Raw genomic sequence first — 20,861 nt, 5'->3', positions numbered from 1 at the left:
GTGGCAGACCTAGAAGCTCCTGGCTTCGGATTGACACAGCTCCAGCATTGCGGCCAACTTGGGAGTGAACAAGCTGATGGAAGACCTCTCTCTCTGCCTCTCTGTAACTCTGCCTTTCAAACAAATAAATAAATCTTTAAAAACAAAAGTAAAGAAACAAAAACTTGAAGTGCCCAGTTTGGAGGGGACCGAGTCCTCTGAGCTTCGTCTGCGGTCAGTGCACCTGGTCCCCTGCAGCTCCCGGCTCGGGCGTCTGCTCCGCATCTCTGTGGGAACACACGTGGGACGCTGCGCCCTCCTCCAGGGGTGTCCGCCCCCACTGCCCACGGCTGGGCCTGGCACCTGGCGCCTGTGGGCATCCAGCCTGACCCGTGTGGGGCCCTGGAACCAGCTGTGCCAGATGGCAGGAAGGGACCAAGGTGCTGTGACCCGAGACAGGAGGTTCCAGGGGCTGGGCAGTGGGGGCGACTGTGACGATGGCGGACTCTGAGATGGAGGCCCTGGGCAAGGTCCAGGGCAGCCTGGGAGAGAAGCCCCGTAGGCCTGGACGTGGGGCTTCCCTGGGGCCCAGACTGGCGCGGAACACTGAGGTCACGCCCTGGGGCTGCAGCAGCCCAGGTCCCGCAGGAGCAGGCACACACACACACACGCACACACACGCACACACATGCACACGCGTGCCCCTGTGCAGGCCGCAGGCTGGAGCAGCACTGGGACTCTGTAAACAGGTTCTCAGGGCCAGGTGTGCCAGCTACGGCAGGCGGGGGCTCAAAGGCAAGGCAGGTGCTGCATGTCAGGCCCAAGGCTGTGTCCAGGGCGTGGAGCAGAGCTGGAGCCCACGGGCAGAAGGGGCAAGGAGAGCTGGGGGCAGGGCTCCAGGGCAGGGAGTGTGGCACAGGCCGCCCCCCCAGCCCCTGCGACCCGGTGCTCCTGAGACCTGTGCCCAGGGACAGACAGCCAGAACCCGGGCTGTACCACGCGTCCACCCCAGGGAAGGAGGCTGAAACCCAAGCCCATACTCCAGGGGGCATAGGCGGCCGCCGAGCCTACAAGACGTGTTCCCAGAGGGTCTGCGGTGCCCAAAGGCTGTATCCCCAGACAGAGCAGCCTTTGTCACAGCTGCACTGGGCTCACCAGGCAGCCTCTGGAACAAAGCTCCTCTGTCCACAGGCACCACCCAGGAAGAACACAGCCGCCCACCCGCCACAGTGCACCCACACAGCCGCCCCCACCCCAGTGCACCCACACAGCCGCCAGCCCCTGCCCCCGTGCACCCACAAAGCCACGCACCCCTGCCCCAGTTGCACCCACACAGCCACCTGCCCCCACCCCAGTGCACCCACCTGCACCCCCGCCCCAGTGCACCCACACAGCCGCCTGCCCGCACCCCCGCCCCAGTGCACCCACACAGCCACCTGCCCCCACCCCAGTGCACCCACCTGCACTCCCACCCCAGTGCACCCACACAGCCGCCTGCCCGCACCCCCGCCCCAGTGCACCCGCACACCAGGCCCATCAATGTCCCAGGTGTGCGGTGAGATGGGTTGTCCAGACTGTCCCCCCCAGGGGAGGCCTGTGCAGGGTGCTGAGGGCCCAATACGCCCTATGCTGCAGGAGCTCCCTGCACCCTGCCGGCCTCGGCCAGCACCGCCCCGGGGCTGCCTCCCAGGGCCTGCACTCGGCTCTCGCCCCGACCCCCAGACAGAGAACCTGAGAAGGGGGGCAGCAGGGGCCGGGGCCTCCTGCACAGGGAGGCCCCCACCATTTATTTCCAAGTCCCTCCCACAGACCCTCAGTGCTCAGACCCCAGGCAAGTCTCCACCCACTCCTGGAGCCCAGCCCATGCCCTCCAGGGTGCTGCTGGCCACTCAGGACAGCTGCTGCCCCGTCTCTGCTCCTGACGCCCACACGAGGCGGCCAGGACTGCAGGCCCTCAGCGTCCAGGCGGTGGGATCCAGACAAGGGCAGGCAGGGCTCCTGCCAGCCTGGCCAGCTCCTGCCGACACTGGCCCTGGAGTTGGTGCAGCACCGCTTCCAGGCAGGCCTCCTGGCTCCTCAGCATCCCGATGACCTCTGCTGCCTGCAGGCCCTGACCTGCTGCTGTCCCGTCTCTGCTTCTCACCAGCCGGTGGGGCCCAAGGGGCCGGGCAGGGCCAGGGTCTTGCTCCCAGGACCGCTGCAGGGCCGCAAGTTGCTGCTGCACGGCCTCCTGCACAGCCCGCCGAGAGAAGCTCCCCCGCGGCCCCTGGCCCTGGCCGCCGACCTGCAACAGGACGCCGGCCTCAGCAGACCCCGGCTGGCCGCAGGCCCAACACTCCCCTGGCCCCAGCAACTGGACCCGGCCACCCTGCAGCCCCACGGCTCCCCTGCGAGGACTCAGGCCTCACCTCCCACCTGGAGGACAGCAAATGGACTGTGGGCCGGCGCTAAAGGCCCCCATCCCAGGCTCTGCTCCACCCTAAGCCAGCAGTAGCCGGTCCCCAGGACCCCTGGATCCCAACAGGGACAGGGTCCCCAACCTCTGGCCTCAGGTCTCCCCAGGACCACCTGCTAAGCCCCAACTCGCTATGGGCTGTGAGCAGCGGCCTGGCTCCAGCAGGCCACAGCCGAGGGGGAGGAGTGACCACCAGCGGCAAAGACATGGCCCGGCCGGGCCCACAGACAGCACTGGAGGACCCGCTGCAGGAGCTCAGACCCCACACCGGGTCAGGCACCACGGGGGCGGCAGGGACTCCCACCGCAGCTGCTTAGCCTGGTGACTAAGATGCCAGCGAAGCGCCGGGGTAGGGTCCGGCTCCACTCCTGGCTCCAGCTCCCTGCTACCTGGGCGGCGGCGGCGATGGCCCCAGTGGTCACAACCCTGCCGCCCCAGTGGGAGACCGGGTGCCAAGCTCCCCACTCAGGTCACGGCCAGGGGTCACGGCCAGCATTTAGGGAGCGACCCCGCGGATGGGAGTGCCCTTTCAGACTCCACCTGTCTCTCTGTCTCTACACCTCTCAAATAAAAACAAAAAATAAGGGCACAGGCCAAGCGCTCCAACCCCACCCAGAAGGGGCTCACCCTGGCCTCCCAGGCCGCGCGCCTGGGCTCCGCTGCCTCCCGCAGCGCCTCCTGCAGGCCCTGCAGCTCCCGTGCCACCAGCTCCAACTCGCCGGCCCTGTGCTCAGGGATCCTGGGCAGAGACGTGGGCTGTGAGGCTGCGGCGGGGACCTCCGGGGGGCAGGCGCCCAGGACGGTGTCCTGCAGAGAGACCCTCGTGACCGTGTACTCGCGGGGCAGCCAGCAGGGACGAGGACCCAGAGCCCAGGGGACAGAGGTGGCCCCCAAGGCCAGTCACCCAGCAGGTGCAGAGGCCACTGACCCTGACAAGCCCACGGCCTCCTCAGAGGTGCCCCCATGGGCATCACTGAGGGGTGGGTCCCCGGGGGGGCGGGGCTTCCTCACCATCCACTGCCAGTAGACCAGCTCGCACGCCCGCCACCGCACGGCCGCCTCCAGGCGCGCATTCTCCCTCTCCAGCGCCTGCAGCAGCTGCCAAGAGACACGGCCGGGCGAGACCTCACACAGGGCCCAGCACAGACAGGACGGCCCCAGGGTCTCGCCCATGCGCCCCTCCAGCCCCCGCTGCTGCACACCAGGCTAGCTGGCCGGCGGCCAGCCAAGCAGTCTCCCTGGGGGCCCCAGGGTCCTTCCTGCAGTGAGCTGGCCCCACCCAACCAGCCGGCCAGAGCTGGGCCTCCACTCTAGGCCCGCCTAAGGCCCCCCACGCTACCCCTGCTGTGAGTCCCGCGGGTTGGGGGCTAGGTCCAGAACACTCCCCCATCCCCCGCTGATAGGACGGCACCCAGGGGCTGTGGGAAGATGGGAGTGGGGACTGGGAGCTGCCACGTGGCCCATGCTGCTGGCCCAGCAGACACAGCGTGCCCGCAGCAGCACTTGGTGCCCGGCCCCCGGCCACCAGCAGCCACGCCCACAGCCCCTCCCCTGGTTAGCACGTCCCTGTGGCTCTGCACAGCACACCGACCTTCCTTCCAGACGAGAGGCGCTGGGTGACGTGGCCGTCCCTGCCCACACCCGGGCCCTCCACACCTCACCCCGCCTGTGCACCCACACCCGGGCCCTCCACACCTCACCCCGCCTGTGCACTCACACCAGGGCCCTCCACACGGCTCACTCCCACCTCACACCCCGCCTGTGCACCCACACCCGGGCCCTCCACACCTCACACCCCGCCTGTGCACCCACACCAGGGCCCTCCACACGGCTCACTCCCACCTCACACCCAGTCTGTGCACCCACACCAGGGCCCTCCACACCTCACACCCCGCCTGTGCACCCACACCAGGGCCCTCCACACCTCACACCCCGCCTGTGCACAGCCTCTGCTCTGCACCCTACAAGCACAGGAGGTCCACGGGGCTGGAGGGGCCCATGGACACCTGCATGGCCCACGGCAGCAATGACAGCGAGTGTGACAGAGACACAGGGGCATGGGTGACATCGGCGAGTGTGGCAGACACAGGGACATGAGTGACATCGAATGTGGTAGAGACACAGGGACATGAGTGACACTGGCGAGTGGCAGAGACACAGGGACATGAGTGACATCAGCGAGCGTGACACAGACAGGAATGTGGGTGGCATTGGCGAGTGTGGCAGCCACAGGGACACCCACAGCTCGAAGCCCGACTGCCACGCTCGTCCTCCCTGGCCGCCCTGCTGCCCCCAGCCAGCGCACACCTGCCGGCCGTTCTCTGGGTCTCTGAGCGCCTCTGTTTCCGTGACAGACAGGTGGCCGAGGCTGTGGTTGCCATGGCAGCCGTAGGTATACCTGTGGATCTGAAACAGCCGGTGCAAACACCAGCCTGAGGGGGTGGCCCCACCCCAGCCTTCGGAGACCCCATCACCCCCAGGGGAGGGGACAGGGTCCAGAGGGCCCACCGCTTCACTGGTGCTGGCCAGGCCTGGAGAGGGCGCCTGCAACCCACCCCACAGCTCCCCGGGGAGTGCCAGGGCACGGCCGGGCACAGTGCTTCGCCCTGGGCTCAGGGAGCGCCAGTCTCCAAGGCCCTCACAGGCCTCAGGGGAAGCACAGCCCTGGGGGCAGGGAGCCCTGGGGGCAGCAGAGCACCTGGAGGCAAGGGGACCCCAGAGAGGTGAAGCACAGGTTAACAGGGGGCAGGCTCTGCGAGGTGGAGCGGCTGCAGCCAAGGCCAGGAGCAGGGCACAGTGCCCGGCAGCCCTCACGGGACACCAGGCACACCCCTGGGCACCAGTGCCCCTGCAGCTGCACCCAGAGGAGTCTGTCACCCCCATCAGCGACCCCCCCGGGGCTGCGGTGGGGGAGGGGTGCCCACTCCACGCGAGTGACTTCTGGGTAGGAGGCGGCAGCCCGGGGGCAGGGGCTGTGGCCAGCGGGTCACCCCCACCCACAGTGAAGCGCCGCTTTGGGTCCCGGCTCCTCTGTTCCCATGCAGGTTCCTGCACCCACCTGGATTCACCTGGCCTCGTCCAGGAGTGAGCCGGAGATGGAAAATCTCCTCGCTCGATCACTCGCTCTCTGTTGCTCTGCCGTTCAAACAAGTCAATAACTCTTTATAAAGGCCGAGCCCAGGGGCCGGCGCTGTGGCGTAGCAGGTAAAGCCGCCACCTGTGGGCACGGGTTCAAGTCCTGGCTGCCCTACTTCCGACCCAGCTCCCTGCTATGGCCTGGAAAGCAGTGGGAGATGGCCCAGGGACTTGGACCTGTGCACAAGAAGACCCGGAAGAAGCTCCTGGCTCCTGGCTTCCACCTGACCCAGCTCCAGCCGTGGTGGCCATCTGGGGAGTGAACCAGCAGAGCAAGACCTCTCTCGCTAACTCTGCCTTTCAGATAAATAAATCTTCAAAACCAAAGACCCCATGGGCTCGCTGACACCCCGCTTCCAGCCTGCCTCCTGGACACCTGCTCCCCACTGCCCAGCTCTGTGAAGTCCTGGGCCCCACCAGCCTCAGGCCACGGCCACACGGAGCTGGCCCGCGGGCCTACCTTGCTCAGGAGGGCACTGTGCTCCCGCTGCCCGGAGGCCAGGCCTCGCCACCGCAACCGCAGCTTCCCCAGCAGCCACTGCACACGGCGCACGTCCACGGGGCCCTCTGCTTCCACGCCCGGGCCAGGCCAGGCCAGGGACTCACACTGCGGGGGGCACGGAAGTGCAGAGCCTGGCCCTGAGACCGTGGACACAGCGGGACTGGGCGGGGCTCACGCTCGCGCCACACCCACCTCCAGCGCAGGCACCTCGTCACCCAGCCGCACGCGAGTTTGGGCCAGCAGCCGCTCGAGGAGGGGTCCACGGGCCAGGAGCCAGGACAGGGCCAGCAGCAGCTCCCGGCTGCCCTGGGAGCCGTCCTCGGGAAGTCGTGCCAGCGCCGGCCTCTGATAGCCCTGGGAGCTGAGTGCTGACTTCACCCAGCGAGCGCGCGCCTCTGCCGAAGGTCACCAGCTCAGGGGGCTCCCACATCACTCAGGCCTCCAAGAAACCCCCGCACGACACGCTCTGACAATCAGGGACGCGCGCCAGGATGAGGTGCCCAGGGGCTGCCGGGGTCGCAGCAGACCCCTTAGGAGGTGTGGCCCGCGCGCCAAGGGCTGGCTGAGCACAGCGGGGTGGGCGGGGCTCTGCGGGAGGGCGGGCTCTCCGGGGCGGGGCTCTGTGGGAGGGCGGGGCTCGCCGGGGGTGGGCGGGGCTCTGCGGGAGGGAGGGGCTCGCCGGGGCGGGCTCGCCGAGGGCGGAGCCACGCTACTTGTGGGGCGGCGCTTGGACGGAGGGTGGGGTTTACCTGGACCGAGTGAGGCCGAGGCACCGACCGCGCCGAGCGGCGAGAGCACGTGGAAAAGAAGCCGCCAGAGCGCGGAGGCCTGCAGAAAGCGAAGGGCGAGCGGTGAGCGGAGCCAAGTGCTCCTGCGCCAGCCCTGGCCCCGCCTGGCCCGGCCGCCCGCCTCGCCATTCTCACGGCTTCCGGACGGTCGAACTTGGCGCGGCGGAAGACCTCGGGGCTGGGTCCAGCGGGCAGCGACTGACTCAGCGCGGCGATGGCCTCGGGCAGGGCTCCCGCCCCGACCCCGGCCGCCCCGGCCAGCCGGCGCCGCCGCCTCCCCATGCAGCCAGGACCTGGTGCCTCAGAGGGCCCGCCACTGTCGCGGGCTGAGGCTGGCAACCAATCGCCGCGCCAGCTGGGACCCGCCCCCGCGGCCCTGGCCCAATGAGCCGTCCCCTGGCGTTTGAGCGCTACGTAGTCTGACCTATGAGTAGGTCATTCCGGGCTCTGGGCGGGGCCGTCGCTCTGCCTGCTCCAAAGAGCCCGCCCTCGCGGACCAATCGCGGCGAAGCCCGACGCCCGCTTCGCCCAGTCCCCGCCCACCGAACGCCACTCCGCGGCCCCCTCGCCACTGCTCGAGGGCGCCCCCTGGCGTCGCGGCGGCTCCACGCAGGGCGCGAACTCCGCAGACGGGGCGGCCCGCGGCTCCCGGAAGGCTGCACCCCACGCCGGCATGTGGCCGCGGACAGGTCGCCCTGGGCCCGAGAGCGAAGGCCCCACTTGGATTCCTGCATGGGGTGGCCTGGGCGCCGCCGCAGGGCAGACACGGGGCGGGGCGCGGACCGACGCCCTTCCGCGGTGCGGCGCGGGGGACGAGGGGCGGGAGGCGGTGCGAAGCACTCGGGACCTCCGGCCTGGCCGCCACCCACGCCCCTGGCCGGGCCTTGGGTCTCCTGACTGCCTGTCTGCCGTTTTTGTTTTTCTCCCGCGTCCGCAGCGCAAGGCGGTGTCTTTCTGGGCCCCTCCCACTAGCAGCCCGCATCGCACCCTGCGGCCTTGGGGACACAGATGCGGCCCTCCCTGCGCTGCCTCCGGCTGGGACGCGCCCCCGCCCAGCCCCCCACGGGTCACTCCGAGTCCAGGTTGCGAGCCACACGGGCGTGGGCTGGGGACCCCGTGCTGTCCAGCGGGAAACCCAGATCTCACCAGGGCACCTGCCTGCCCTCTGCCCCAAACACGTGACTCCCGCAGACCCCTGATCCCACGCACTGCCCGCACAGGACCCCGCGTCCTCCTCCAGCTCGGGCCTGCAGCCCACCCACCAGAGTCCAGGCTGAGACCTCTGGGCTGAGACCCCTGGGATGTCGTGAGGGCCATGAAGATAGGGAGCCCCCTGGGCAGCTCCCGCTCCCATGAGGACGGTGTCCAACCAACCCCGCAGTACTGCCGCGCGGCGGGTCTGCAGTGCGCAGTGCCGCGCCGTGGAAGGAGACGGGCTAAAGGCCTCCTGAGGCGTCCCCGTCCCCGGGAAGGAGATGCGCTAAAGGCCTCCGGGCGGTGGCGGAGCCACAGCCTCTGCAGAAAGGCTGGCCTGGGGGTGGGGACAAGGGTGGGGCGGCAGGAAGTGGGGAGAGGGCGGGAGGCAGCCGCTCCTCCGAGGGGCCCAGAAGCCGCGGCTGATTCACCCTCTGACCGCCCATCCGCCCCTGGCAAGTTCCTGCTGACCCTGTGGCCGGCCGGGGCCGGAGGATGCCTCTGTGGGTCTGCGGATGGCTGAGGGGCCTGCACCTGGCGGCCCCAGGAGGGCGAGCGGGTGCCCTGGCAGGCCCTGGGGTGTCGATGCCTCGGCGCACAAGCACACACACGGTCTTCCCAAGTGCTCAGGTTTATTGAGTGCATAGGGGGCTACGCGGGAGCCCTGGGCATCTGGGGGTGTGGCCCAGTGGGCGATGGCGAAGGGGCCTCCACCACCTGTGCAGACAGACAAGGGGAAGTGAGCAGGGTTCCACCACCTGACCCCGCTCCAGGGCAGGCTGCAGGGCTGTACCTGGGGTCACTTGAAAGTGTGGCTCTCGGCTCCGCCGCGCCCAAAGCCTGCAGGGACGGGGGAGCAGTCAGTTCAGCCGCAGGGCAGGTGCGGGGACACAGGGCAGCGGTCAGCTCAGGGCCAGGGCGGGCGCAGGGTCGCGGGGCAGCAGGCCGCTGGGGTGGCCGTGCAGGCATGGGGGGGCCTACCTTTGGGTCCGAACATGGCTGAGTAGCAGGGGTGGTTGCAGTAGGGCTTGCCTTCATGCTACAGGAAGAGAGCCGCGCGGTGAGGGCAGAGCCCCACTCCTGCCGCGCGCCCTCCCCGACCCACCTACCTCGGCGTGGCCCCCGGAAGTCAGCGTCTTCCCACACTTCTCACACTTGAGGCAGGGTCGGTGCCAGTCCTTGCCCAGGGAGGTCACCCGCTCGGCTGCAGAGAAGCAGGGGAGCCCCTGAGCTCCGGCCGGAGCTCTCGGCCGGCAGTCCAGCCCCTTCCCCGGCCACAGTCCAGCAGGAGCAAGGGGAGGTCGCGCTCCCCGGAGCAGCGGGGACTTTCCGTTTCCTGCACGGCCGGCGCGCCCTGGACCCGGACCGCGCCCCGGGCGTCGGTCTCTGCTCTGCTCCGGGCGGGCCCAGCCCCACGCTCCTGCCCATTGCGCGCCCGAGAAGAGGCGGGAGCCAGACAGCAGAGACGGCGGCGGCGGAGGGCACCGCGCCACACTCCTGCGGGGTGCCCACGGTCCTCCTCGCCCCGGGCGCTTACCGAAGTACACCTCCTTGTCGCACTTCGGGCACTTGGGCATGGCGGCGGCTGCGGCGGCGGGAGCGAACTGTGGGCGCAAGACTGGGTGCGTCCCGCCGGGTCCGCGCCTTTCAGGGGCCCGGGACCCCGCCCCCTGGAGACCCGCCCCCCGCGCCCCGCCCCCGAGCCGGGGACTTGGACCCCGGGGACTTCGGATCCAGGCAGACGGGCCGAGAAAAGGTCATGTGGTCCCCGCCCGCCCCCGGGGTGACGGCGCGAGGCCGAGCGCAGAGCCCGGAGGGCGGGGCTGCTCCGGCGCGTCCAGGGACCGGGGGCCGCGCCGGCCGTCTCGGAGCAGGAAGCCACCCCAGCCCCATCCCGTACCTGCCAGAGGCTGGACAGGTCACTTCAGAAATGTGAAAATTCTGCGCACGCTCTGACTCTGCCCCCCTCCCAACCAAGAGGGTCCGGAGCGTTTTCCGGAAGGCCCGCCCCGCCCCGCCCCAGGTCCCGCGGGGCCCCGCCCCCCTCCGTGGGGAAGCCCGTCGGGCCGCAGCGGGAATATCCCGGGGCGGGGGAGTTCAGAAGGGCGGACTCTGGGCCTGGGGGGAGGAGGATGATGAGCCGTGGGGGAAGAGTTCACCCAGGTGAGGTGAGGCTGACCCACCCCGTGCCAGGCAGAGACGGCCCGCCCTCTGCACCCTCAAGGGCTGACCGGCTGACCACTGGCCTGGGGCTGCGCCTCTGTCCTGGCCTGCTGGAGCTGAGCCCTTGCCCAGGGCCCCTTCTCCCCTCTCCCCCCCGCCCCGCAGGCCTGGTGCATTCCCCAGGGCGGTGGTCAACTAGCACCCCCTCTCTGAGACCCTCTCACATCACAGGGCCCCCCGGGGGGCCTCCCGTCCTGCTTCTAGGGCGGCTGCCGCCCCCTTACCAGTGTCCTCATCTGCCCTGGACACACCCATTTGGAGCAAACAACGTCACTTCTGGGCCTGTCCAGGGAACGCCCCTCCTCGGCTGCCCCAGGGGCCCTCCAGGCACCCAGCCCTGGCTTAACTTCCCAAAGCCCCCCATCAGCCTCCAGGCCTGATCTGGGGCCATGTGCCTGCAGTCCCCAGACCCTGCCTGGAGAGAGGGGAGCTCTCAGGGCCCCGCCCGTGTCCAGGGCAGAGTGCCCCCTCCCTGACAGCGCCTGGAGTCCTCAGCTCTGCAGAAAGATGTTCCACGGGGCCCACTGGAGCCACCCACCCCGTCTGGGCTCTGTCCCCGCCTGGCCGGCCTGAGGCCCACGCACAGCGCTGCCCACCTGCCTTCCCTACCTGGCACAAAGGGGCTACCTGGACTGGCTGCAGTAAGGCCAGCCGCCCGCCCTTCAGCCAAGGTCCTGGCTCCCAGGCGAGGCAGAGACCAGCAGGGCAGGGGCAGAGGCCAGCAAGGCCCAGGGCAGCCTTGAGGAGCCGCCTGGCCGCCTCCACTCCACACACCCCTGCCAGGACGCTGTGCGCCAGGGGCTCCGGGGACAGACACCTGGACACACCCGTGTGTCTGGCTGCCTCCAGGCGTGCCTGTGTGGGTGTGGGCACGTGCGTAGTCTCTAAGACAGATATCCGTTCCTGTCTCCACCCAACCACACATGATAGCCGCTCACCACGGGGACCTGGGCTGGGGCCAGAGGGAGCAATGCCCTCACCCTTATCCTGCCCCTTCCCCCACACTCTGCCCTGCCCAGGGGGAGCCCCCCCTTGAAAACGGGGGTGATGACTCCCTCCTTGCCTTCCCTGCTGTTATTCCCGTTGCCATGGTCATGGGGAGGGGGCCGAGTGGGGCCAAGGGCCCTGGGCTGTGCCCTGTTTGTTGGTTCACACGGAGTCACACGGAGACAGACTTACAAAGACAGACATATCTACACACAGAGACACGCATCAACAAATACACAGACTCACGGAGACAATCCCTGGAACCCTCCCAACACTGGAACCCCCACCTCGGGGGTGGCTACAGCCCCCTTCCTCCACCAGGCCCCTGTCCAGGCCGCCCTGCCCAGCCCCACGCCCTCTGAGCTCAGCCAGGCAGGCCCCGTGGCCACCTCCTGGGCCAGCAGCACTGGGCCTTCCTCGTCCCCCTCCCACTCTGCCGGGGCAGCTGGGATGTGTCACAGAAGTGGGAGTTGGGGGGCAGAGGACACAGAGCCCCCCGGAAGCCACTCCAGGGCCGTGCACTGCACCAGGATGCATAGGGACACCTTGGGGGCCCAGACCGACCGGGTGCCTCGGGTTCCTCCGCCCCCCGCTCCTCCCCTTGGGATGCGGCTCCGGGACATCCACAGACAGCGGGGATGGCCTCGAAGTGCCCGCTGACCCGGCCCCACAGGGAAGCGCTGCACCTGGCGCCGTGGGGCCCCGCCCCATCAGTATGCAGGGGTGGGAAGCTGCCCGCCCCTGCGCCCTGCCCCAGCTGCTCCAGCCCCATGCCCTCTGCAATGGAAAACGGGCTGAGGCCTGGCCCGCGACTCGGGCTCCCCAGGGTCCACCCTCCCCTCAGCTGAGCACAAGTTCCCAGAGCCTATTTTCAGCAGCTCTGCCTCCTGGGACCCCGTCTGGACTGGCTGAGGCCGGACCCCAGGGTGGGGGGAGGCTGGGGACAGGGAGGGGAGGGGTCTGGCCCTCCAGGCCTCACCTGCAGGCCCAGGGGAGAGGCACCACAGCAGTCAGCGCGGTGCGGAGGGACGGGGCTCCCTCTGCCAGCCTCGACCCCAGCAGGGTACGCTCCCTGCCTAGGGCCTGGTGCCCAGTCTGTCTCCTGGAGCCAAGCCCAGCCACAACTGCCTTGACTTCCGGCTTCACCTGCCCAGCCGGTGCGGCCTCGCTGTCTGCGGCTCTGAGCCCAGCCCGGCGCCAGCCGGGCCCTCGGGAGAAGTGCAGCTCGTACCTGGTGTCCTGGTCCCACGCCAGCCCCCAGGAGCCCGAGGCAGTCTCTTGACACCGACCCACCAGGCCACCCACAGGCGCTGGGGGGGGGGGGATGCCTGAGCCGGGTGGGGTCGGAAGGGGGAGCAGAGCTGGGGGAGTCTGGGGCAGGCGGTGCTGAGGCTGGGGTCGCTGGCCCGGAGGAAGCTGGGCATAGGCTGGAGCCTGGGACTCGGGGAAGGGAGCCAACCCCACAGAGGTGGCAGGAAGTGCGGGACCGGATTGCGGAGGCTGACCCGGTGGGGCGAGGTCGGCTGTGCTCCCCAACTTGGCTCCCAAAGTCTCTGAAAGGGGAGTGGGGGGCCGATGACATTTGGGAGCCAGGCCTGGGTTGCCTGGGTGAGGGTGCAGCCTCCAGGAGGGGTGCACCTGCTCCTGCTCCTCTCCAAGCAGGGCTGTGGGCACCGAGGAAGCACCTGGCAGGAACAGGGAGGGGGCCCTCCTGGAGCTGGTGCCAAGGGAGCCTGGCAGTGTGTCGGCATCGGGCCACCCCCACCAAGGCTGCCCAGCAACGCCCAGAGACAAACAGTAGCGGCACCCGCCCCGGTTTCCATGACAACCCTTAGAAACAAACATGGCAACACGTCAGCCACCCCCAGCAGGAAATGGGCCAGGCTGGGGTGGGGCTCTGCTGTCCCAGCCTGGCCGAAGCTTCTCAGCCCTCGGAGACCCCCGCCCTCCCTCCTCGCACACAAATGTGCGCCTGCCCTGGCCCTGGCCACGCAGGCTTTGGGGAGGACGGGAGGGGAGGGCGCAGTGCCCACTGCCTGTCCTGGAGACATAGTTTCCACTGGAGGCTCCCGAGGGAGGGGCCCGGCTGTGCTTCAGCAGCCTCCCACCCCCGGGGCAGACAGCATCCCAGGCCACACAGGCAGCCATCGCTGAGGGTGGAGACCCGGGGTGCTCACCAAAACGAACCCCCACCCGGAAGCCTGGGCCAGGCGGGAGGGGACGAGGAGGGGAGCCCAGCGGAGCCCCCACCTGCCTGAACCTGCTGCAGCCCCCCTGCTCCTGCCACAGGCCCACATTCTGGCACATTCCAGCCTCGGGGAGCTGGCCAGGCTGCCTGGCTCCGACTTTGCCAGGAGGGCGGTGGTGCCACTGGAGATGCTAGAACCAGCCCCGCGGCGCCCCCGCCCCCCAACCAAGGACATGGATGGCTGCTCACAGGACACTAGGCCCAGCGTCCAGACCTGTCTGTGCAGGCCGGGGGGGAGGGGGGCGGGCAGGGTTGGCCAGGGAGGAACTTGTGTGGAGGCCCTGGAGGTGTGACAGTGCCTTGCAGCACTGGGGTGAGGGGTGAGCAGGCTTGGGTGCCCCTTGCTGTAGGAGGGGCCAGCATCTGGGGGTGGGAGCATGAGCTCAGGCTGGGGGTCCCTACGGGGCCAAGGGCAGAGGGAAGAAGGTCCAGCCCAGCTCCCAGTGGAAGATCAAGGTTGCCCTCTAGTGGACATCACAGGTAGGGCAGGTGGAGAGGCAGAGTGAGGAGGGGGCTGCCCAGGCGCCACTTGGGGAAGCCAGGGATGACCCTCAGCACTGCAAACCCAGCAGCTAGGGCACCTGGGCAGGGAGGAGCTGAAGCCCCCTGCCCTCACTCTTGGGCTGACCCCCTCCTTCTGTGCCTGGGCCTGCCCCACCCATGAGAGGCAGGCTCCCCCACCAAAGCTGCCCACCCCCCTGGGGACTGCACCAGCCCCTCCAAACTGTCTCGGGTGACCCAGCCCACCTCGTCCCTCCTCACCAGCTCCCCGGCCTCTGCACAGGCTCCTCTGTCACCTGCACCCCACCCCAACCCCCCGCTGTCCAGGCCCGCCCACAACTTTTGGTCTCTGGCTGGGCCCAGCCCCTCACCTGGTCCCAGGGCTGGCACCACTGTCCCACGTGGCCCAAGCTCCTCCCCCGCCCATGGGAACCCACTCTGGATGCCCCTCCGCCCTCACCTTGGGAACAGGGCGCCCCCGCCTCCACCCCTGCCACACACACACACACACACACACACACACAGGCCCTGCTGTCCTCCCACACTTTATTGACAGCACAGGTCTGCACGGCTGGGTGTGGCCCACGTGAGGGTGGGGGGTGCTTGTGAGGGGTGCTGTGAAGCATAGGGGGGGGCATAAATAACATGGGAGGAGGTGGCAGGAGAGAGAGAGCCTCCGGGGACCCACGGGGACAAGGGCAGGCAGGGGGTGGCTCCCTCCTGCTCCAGCGCCCACCAGCTGGCAGGCGGACGCTGGGCCAGGCAGGGCCCAGCAGGGATCGAGGCCGAGGGGCCCTGCTCCTGAGGCTGGCTGGTGCCTAGGGCTGCACTTGACCTTCAGGGGCGTCGTAGATGTAGCTGCCCACTGCTCCGGTGTTCACTCCTGTGGAAAGAGGCTGTGGTGCCAAGGGGGAAACCGCTGTGCCGTGGCGCACCACACCCTCCAGGCCGGGACTGCAGGCCACACTCACCCTTGGGTCCGAAGAGTATTCCATAGCAGGGCTTGTGGCAGTAGGGCTGGCCATCGTGCTGCAGGAGGGGACAGGCTGCTGAGCGCCCGCCTCCCCGAAGCTGCGCCCTGCCCGTGCCAGGGAGCCTCCGCGCGGGCCCGCCCCTCTCCCGCGCGGCCCCGAAGTGCCCAGCGCGGGCGCGGTTCCGCAGGCGCGCTGCGAGCCTCCGCTCCAGCCACCAGGGGGCAGCCCCCGCCGCCCTTGCAGCCCGGGCCCCGCATCCCGCACACCTCCGCGTGCCCGCCCGGCGTCAGCGTCTTCCCACAGCGCTCGCAGCGCAGGCATGGCCGGTGCCAATCCTTGCCCAGCGACGTCACCTTCTCGGCTGCGCAGGAGGGAGTGGGCTTACCGCGCGCGCCCCGGAGCGGCGGCGCGGGGGTGGGCGGGGCGGCACTCACCGAAATACACTCGCTTGTTGCAGCGAGGGCACACGTTGGGCTCCCCGGTGAAGGTGGTGACGCTGGAGGCTGGGGGCGGACGTGGGGTCAGCGGGGGCCCGCCCTGGGCTGCGCCCCGGCCGCCCTGAGCCCGGCCCGCCCCGAGCCCGGCGCACCTTTGCTGGGCCCCTTGGGGGGGCCACTCGCCTTCCGCTCTTCAGGTCGGGCGGCGGGGACCTCGATGGGGCCGGTGACTGCAGGCCCCTCGGCCGGGGGCTTCTCGTAGATGTAGGAGCCGGCACCGCCGATGTTCACGCCTGCGGGTGGCAGGTGTGTGGGTGGCCGCGTGCGGCCTCATCCCGCACCCGGCTCTCAGCGTGGGGGCCGGGGCTTCAAAGGCTGCGAGGGCTTCCGGGGAGGGGTGTGAGTGGGCCGAGGGCGCAGGGGGCTGGGGCAGGGGCCTCACCTTTGGGCCCGAACAACGTGGCGTAGCAGGGCTTGTGGCAGAAGGGCTTCCCGTCGTGCTGTGGGGGAGCGCGGGTGAGCGCAGGGCCACGGTGGCGCCGCCCCCGGCCGCCCGCCCGCCCAGGCCCAGGCCCGGGCTCACCTCGGCATGGCCGCCTGGCGTCAGCGTCTTGTTGCAGCGCTCGCACTTGAGACAGAACTTGTGCCAGTCCTTGCCCAGGGAGCTCACCTTCTCAGCTGCGGGCGGGGGCACGTCGGGGCCGGCTCCCTCTGCTCTCCCGCACCACCCCTGCAGCACGAGCCCCTCCCCGAACACACACACCCTCCTGGGGGCTTCTCTCCACCTTCCACCTGGCATCCCCTCTGCAGGAATGCACACCTGGCTGTGCCCTGCACACGTGCCCCACACACACACCTGCCCCTCACCCGCGCAGCCACTGAGCCTCCTACAACCCCTGTGAGAGCCGGGCTGGCCCTGGGGCGCCCTTGCTCGACCCCACTGGTCTATATTTAGTGTCCTGGTCCCAAGCTGCTACTTTGGCGGCAAAAGCTTGAGACCAGCTGTTGAGGGCCAGGGTGAGCACCCCCACCTCCCAGTCGGGCAGGGCTGCTGGGCCACCTCCCAGTGGGCGGAAGCCAGGACCTCCCACCCACCCCCTGCAGGAGCAAGGCAGGAAAAGGGTGGAGCAGAAAGAGGCAGGAAGAGGGGCTGGAGCACAGCCGAGTTCCGAAGGGAAGGGAAGGGAAGGGGAGGGGAGGGGAGGGGAGGGGAGGGGACGGGGACGGGGACGGGGACAGGGACGGGGGGCTGAGCTGGGGACCGGGCTGGGCTGGGGACAGGGGCTGGGGACCGGGGCTGGGGACAGGGCTGGGCTGGGGACCGGGGCTGGGGACCAGGCTGGCCTGGGGACAGGGGACAGGGCTGGGCTGAGCTGGGGACCGGGCTGGGCTGGGGACAGGGGACAGGGCTAGGCTGGGCTGGGCTGGGGACCGGGCTGGGCTGGGGACCAGGGACAGGGCTGGGCGGGGCTGGGGCCGAGGGGCTCTCAGGTTGCCAGGATGGGCCCAGGACAAACAGCTCTTCCAGGTCTCAGAGAGGCCCCAGCACACCCCACAGGGACCACAAGACAGGAGTGGGGTCCCCCTGGCAACCACCCAACCAGGGCAGCACCAGCTGGGCCGTCAGGGACAGGGCGGGGGCCCGGGCCACCAGGCCCCTGCTGTGTCCCAGCCAGGACAGGCGGGAGCTTGGTCCTCCGTCAGCACTGTAGCTCGGGGCAGCCCTGGGACGTGGGCCACGTGGGGGCAGGGAGCTGACCCTGAGAACCACAGTGGGTCGATGGCCACACGCGCCAGGCGCGGGTTGGGAACACTGTTGATTGGGTCTCTAGACCTGGGAGGGAGGGGTCGCAGAGCTGAGGCTCTCGGTCACTCTGGGATGCCCTGGCCAGGCTCTGCCAGGTATGAGCCGCAGGGGTGCGATGTGCTTGGGGGGCCGGCAGGACTCCAACCCCCGCCTCCCACCCCGTGCCCCCCGGGCAGGAAAGAAGCCAGCAGGGCTGACAGAAGCCTTTGTTTTTCGGGAGAGTGAGCGGACGCCCAGCAGGCAGGGCACTTTCCCGGGTTGTGGGCAGCACTGCTGGCCGAGGCCCCAGAGAGCCCCCAGCTGGCCTGGCCTGGGGCAAAGCCATGGGCAGCGGGGCAGCAGGAGGGCCCTGCAGAGGACAGCCCTCTTCTCTGGGGCAGGGACTGAGTCTCGGGCAGGCTCCAGAGAAGGTGGCCGGAAGCCCCTCGGCTCCCAGCCACACCAGAAGCACCAGGGCAAATCCGGTCAGGGGAACAACAGGGAGCCTCCTCCCCGCCACCCCCACCCCCTCCTGCTGCTCCTCCTCCGGCTCTGTGCAGCCGCCTCCCTCACATCCTGGACACGGCCACTGCTCCCGGCCCGGCCCTCCCAGTCCTCCATCTCACCCTCTGTGCAGGCACTGGGGCTCAGTGGGCAAAGCGGCTGAGAGGGTGGGCCAGGAGGCGCAGGGCCGCAGGGAAGGAGAGTGAGCGCCCAGCACCTGGGGGGAGGGGGCTCCCTACCCAGGGGCACCGCAGGCCTCCAGTCTGGCCCTTCTGACCTTGAGGAGGCTGGGGTCCTGGGCGCCTCTAAAGCTCGTGGAGACGGGTGTGTCTCCCCACCTGTACGGCACCCACAGCCCACAGCCGTGTAAACTCCGGGAGGTCCGGCGCCAAGCACGACAGCGGGTTGGGACACGCGGGAAGCCAAGGTCGCCCCCGCTGGGACTGACTCAGAGCCCGGACCCAGCCCGGCGGCTCAGGCAGAGGTCAGAGTGGAGGCCGGGGGCCGGGGAGTCATTGCTCGGAGCCATGCAGCCCCTCGAAGGGACGGCGGGCCCAGGGTCCAGGGGGCAGGGCCTAGACCAACCCGAGCGCGCTGGAGGCTCCAGAGCGTGCGGCCCCGCCCGACCCCGCCCCGCGCGCAACTGGGACCGCGATGGCCCGCGAGGCCCGCGCGCTCGCAAGCCCTGGGCTCGCCCCGAGGACCCACGCCCCCATCCCAAGCGGTCGCCTCGCGGTCCCGGCGTGGCAGCCCCCGCGTCGCCGCGGCCCCACCCTCGTGCCGCTCATCCCGGGGCTGGGCCAGGCGCACCCGAGCGAACCGCGGGTGGCGCGGGGCTGCGCGGCCCCGGGCTGGTCGCAGAGCGCTGCGGGCGCGGCCCCGCCGGTACTGGACCCCCGCACTCACCGAAGTACACGGTCTTGTCGCACTTGGGGCACTTGGAAGCCATTGTCGGTGCGCCCAGTCGGCCCGCGCCCTCCGCCCGCGCCGTCTCCGCGCCGCCGCCTGCGGCCGCGCCCGCGCCTCCGCCCGCCCCGCCGCCAGCCGTCCATTGGCTCGGCGGCCGGGGCGGGGCCTCAGCAGCCCGCCGCCTGCCGGGGGCGCCCCGCGAGGCTGGGGGCGCACCTGCCGCGGCAGGAGCGAGGGCGCCGGGCCCTTCCTGGCACCCCGCGTCCCTGGCGTCCGAGGGGGCGTCTGCAGGCGCCGGCCCCGGGTGTTTCCATGGCAACGTCGGGGCTGCCGGCCGGGTCCGTCCCGAGGTCGTGGGCCGGGGGCGCAGGCCTTGATCCTGGCTCCCGAATCTAGCAAGCGGGCCTGGGGCCCCCGGCCGGCCCTCGGCGACCGGGCCGCGCTCCGTCGCGGGGAGGGGGCCCTGGCGCCGGTGAGACCCCACCCCCAACCCCGCCGCGCCGCGCGGCCCGCTTCCCTTTGTTGCTCGGTTTCCATAGCAACGGCCGAGTCGGATTCCAGGCTGGGCGGTCCGCGCCTCGACACCCGGACACCCGGGCCGGGGTGTCCAGCGCGCTGGTGTGGCTGCGCAAGCATGCCCACAGCGGGGGCGTCCGGGGAGAGCCGGCTCTGGCGACTCCTGGGGCAGCGGGCGTGGGCGGAGACTCACTGGGCAGCCTTCGCCCCAGCCCTGCCCCTCCAGCCCCGGGAGCAAAGCAACTTCCCCCAGGGCGCCGAGTGAGGGAACTCAACCAGGGGCCAGTCTGGTCCTTCTCGCCGCCCCCTGCCTTCCATCCTGGAGCTGGCAGGGGTCTGGTGTTCCCACCTCCTCGCAGGCACTCCAGGAGCCATGGCCACGGTGGGCAGGGACTCCAGCCAGCCACACCCTGCTGCATCTGCCTGGGCTGCGGGCTGGGGCCCCAGTGGTCTCCGCCACCTCTTCAGATCCCGGGTGCAGGGCGTGTCCTCTGTGGCCCTGGCCTGGCCCCCTCCTTGCACATGCATCCTGCAGCCACTGCCATTGCCATGGCAACAGCAGCCCAGAAACATGTGCTCCCCCCCCCCCAGCCCGACTGACCAGCCCGACCAGCTCCCCCTGCACCTGTGGACTGGAGCCAGCAAAGGCTTGGGAAACAAAGGCAAGGGAGGGGCCCCTCAGCCAGTCCCTTGGCAGGGTGGCCAGCCACTCACTGCCCACCCCTTGCTCAGGGTGGATTCAGGAGCCCACTGCTCCCCATTTGATGCCAACTCCCAGCTCCCCTCCCCCACCCACTCCACTCCACCTGTGGTACCTGCAGGAGGGTGAGGACAGAGCTGGCCGGCTACAGGTGCCTTATGGAAAACCACCTGTGGAGGGGCCCAAGGGGCCCAGCCTGGGCAGAGGGGATGGGGGAGGCAACAAAGGCACAGTCCCTGCCACCGGCCAGATGACCTGGAAGTGGGCAGGGCACAGAGGGCTGGAGACAGCCACGTCCAGCCCCTTCCCGGCTGCCCCCAGCTGCCGTCCTGGAGTCCAGGCCAAGGCCCTCTGATGGCTACCCCAGGCGGGTGTGAAGGGGCACGGTTGACCCGGAGGCCAGAGGGCTGCAGGCCTGGCTCCTGGTATGCAGAGGGCGGGCACAGGGCACAGCTGGGTGAGGACAGCACATAGCAGCCACACCACAGCCGCCTGACATCCTGCGGTTGTCTCGGCAAGTCACAAGCGGGGGCCCCAGGGCTGGGTTGGCTGGGCAGCTGCCAGCAGAGGTGTCCAGGCTGGCTCCACCCACCATGGGACGGGACTAGTGGCCAGGATCTGGCGACACCTCACAGCCCAAACCCAAGTCTTCAGGAGCCCTTTGGCCAGCCCAGGGGGGACACGGGTCCTACATGAGCAGATGGGCACTGGAGGACGAGGGGCTGGGGTCTCCCCTGAGCAGGAGCTGAGACCCCCGACCTTCCACCAAACCCTGGTGTGAGAAAGGGCCCCAGGGTCTGAGCCTTCCTGGGGCCGCCCTGCCTGCTGCCCCCCCCACACACCTATCTGCAGGACGGTCCAAGTGGTTTCTATTTTCATCCCCAGGCTGATTCCCGTATCACAGGGCGCTCAAGTGGGCTGGGGGTGGGGCACAGGGGACAGCACTCCGGGGGAACTGAGGAGCCCAGGCCAACAGAAACCTGGGGCTGGCTTGCACCTGTCCCCAGGCCAGTGAGGCTGGGT

At 69.9% G+C, this 20,861-nt stretch overlaps 3 protein-coding genes across 7 annotated transcripts; all 3 read right to left on the bottom strand.

The window, feature by feature from the left end:
• Positions 1-1,718: 1,718 nt before the first annotated feature.
• On the bottom strand, positions 1,719-7,263 carry TEDC1 (tubulin epsilon and delta complex 1). Of its 4 annotated transcripts, XM_051828187.3 has the most exons (9): positions 6,995-7,263; positions 6,821-6,899; positions 6,264-6,466; positions 6,030-6,176; positions 5,493-5,569; positions 4,742-4,840; positions 3,446-3,532; positions 3,062-3,241; positions 1,719-2,263 (listed from the first exon to the last, which is right to left on the bottom strand). In XM_051828187.3, the coding sequence occupies exons 1-9, from the start codon at positions 7,139-7,141 to the stop codon at positions 2,119-2,121; spliced, it is 1,164 nt and encodes a 387-aa protein (XP_051684147.2). In that variant the 5' UTR covers positions 7,142-7,263; the 3' UTR covers positions 1,719-2,118. The 4 variants fall into 4 exon arrangements, with proteins under 4 accessions (XP_051684147.2, XP_051684145.2, XP_051684148.2 ...); XM_051828185.3 differs by lacking the exon at positions 5,493-5,569 and having other exon boundaries at positions 6,995-7,255; XM_051828188.3 differs by lacking the exons at positions 5,493-5,569; positions 6,030-6,176 and having other exon boundaries at positions 6,995-7,261.
• Positions 7,264-8,668: 1,405 nt separating this feature from the next.
• On the bottom strand, positions 8,669-9,673 carry CRIP1 (cysteine rich protein 1). Its single transcript, XM_070065472.2, has 5 exons — positions 9,591-9,673; positions 9,163-9,257; positions 9,035-9,092; positions 8,847-8,893; positions 8,669-8,770 (listed from the first exon to the last, which is right to left on the bottom strand). Exons 1-4 carry the CDS (start codon positions 9,628-9,630, stop codon positions 8,853-8,855), a joined length of 234 nt encoding a protein of 77 aa, XP_069921573.1. The 5' UTR covers positions 9,631-9,673; the 3' UTR covers positions 8,669-8,770; positions 8,847-8,852.
• A 4,868-nt stretch (positions 9,674-14,541) lies between these two features.
• On the bottom strand, positions 14,542-19,273 carry CRIP2 (cysteine rich protein 2). Of its 2 annotated transcripts, none has more exons than XM_051828182.2 (8): positions 18,620-19,273; positions 16,007-16,168; positions 15,866-15,923; positions 15,576-15,716; positions 15,421-15,489; positions 15,253-15,347; positions 14,984-15,041; positions 14,542-14,895 (listed from the first exon to the last, which is right to left on the bottom strand). In XM_051828182.2, the coding sequence occupies exons 1-8, from the start codon at positions 19,256-19,258 to the stop codon at positions 14,831-14,833; spliced, it is 1,287 nt and encodes a 428-aa protein (XP_051684142.2). In that variant the 5' UTR covers positions 19,259-19,273; the 3' UTR covers positions 14,542-14,830. The 2 variants fall into 2 exon arrangements, with proteins under 2 accessions (XP_051684142.2, XP_051684144.1); XM_051828184.2 differs by having other exon boundaries at positions 16,007-16,101; positions 18,620-18,716.
• Positions 19,274-20,861: the final 1,588 nt, after the last annotated feature.

This window comes from Oryctolagus cuniculus, chromosome 20 (assembly GCF_051225735.1).
Source record: "Oryctolagus cuniculus isolate XC-2025 breed Fujian yellow rabbit chromosome 20, ASM5122573v1, whole genome shotgun sequence".
Classification (NCBI taxonomy): Eukaryota; Metazoa; Chordata; class Mammalia; order Lagomorpha; family Leporidae; genus Oryctolagus; species Oryctolagus cuniculus.
This window is presented reverse-complemented; position numbering and strand designations above follow the sequence as displayed.

Coding starts and splice junctions, on each gene's coding strand:
- TEDC1 (XM_051828185.3), bottom strand. CDS start 7,141: ATGGGGAGGCGGCGGCGCCGGCTGGCCGGGGCGGCCGGGGTCGGGGCG. Junction 6,900..6,994: donor AGTTCGACCGTCCGGAAGCC/GTGAGAATGGCG, acceptor CGCTTTCTGCAG/GCCTCCGCGCTCTGGCGGCT. Junction 6,177..6,263: donor ACGAGGTGCCTGCGCTGGAG/GTGGGTGTGGCG, acceptor TGCCCCCCGCAG/TGTGAGTCCCTGGCCTGGCC.
- CRIP1 (XM_070065472.2), bottom strand. CDS start 9,630: ATGCCCAAGTGCCCGAAGTGCGACAAGGAGGTGTACTTCG. Junction 9,258..9,590: donor CGACAAGGAGGTGTACTTCG/GTAAGCGCCCGG, acceptor GCTTCTCTGCAG/CCGAGCGGGTGACCTCCCTG. Junction 8,894..9,034: donor AGCCATGTTCGGACCCAAAG/GTAGGCCCCCCC, acceptor CCGTCCCTGCAG/GCTTTGGGCGCGGCGGAGCC.
- CRIP2 (XM_051828182.2), bottom strand. CDS start 19,258: ATGCTTGCGCAGCCACACCAGCGCGCTGGACACCCCGGCCCGGGTGTC. Junction 15,717..15,865: donor CACGTTGTTCGGGCCCAAAG/GTGAGGCCCCTG, acceptor TGCCACCCGCAG/GCGTGAACATCGGCGGTGCC. Junction 15,348..15,420: donor CAACAAGCGAGTGTATTTCG/GTGAGTGCCGCC, acceptor CCTCCTGCGCAG/CCGAGAAGGTGACGTCGCTG.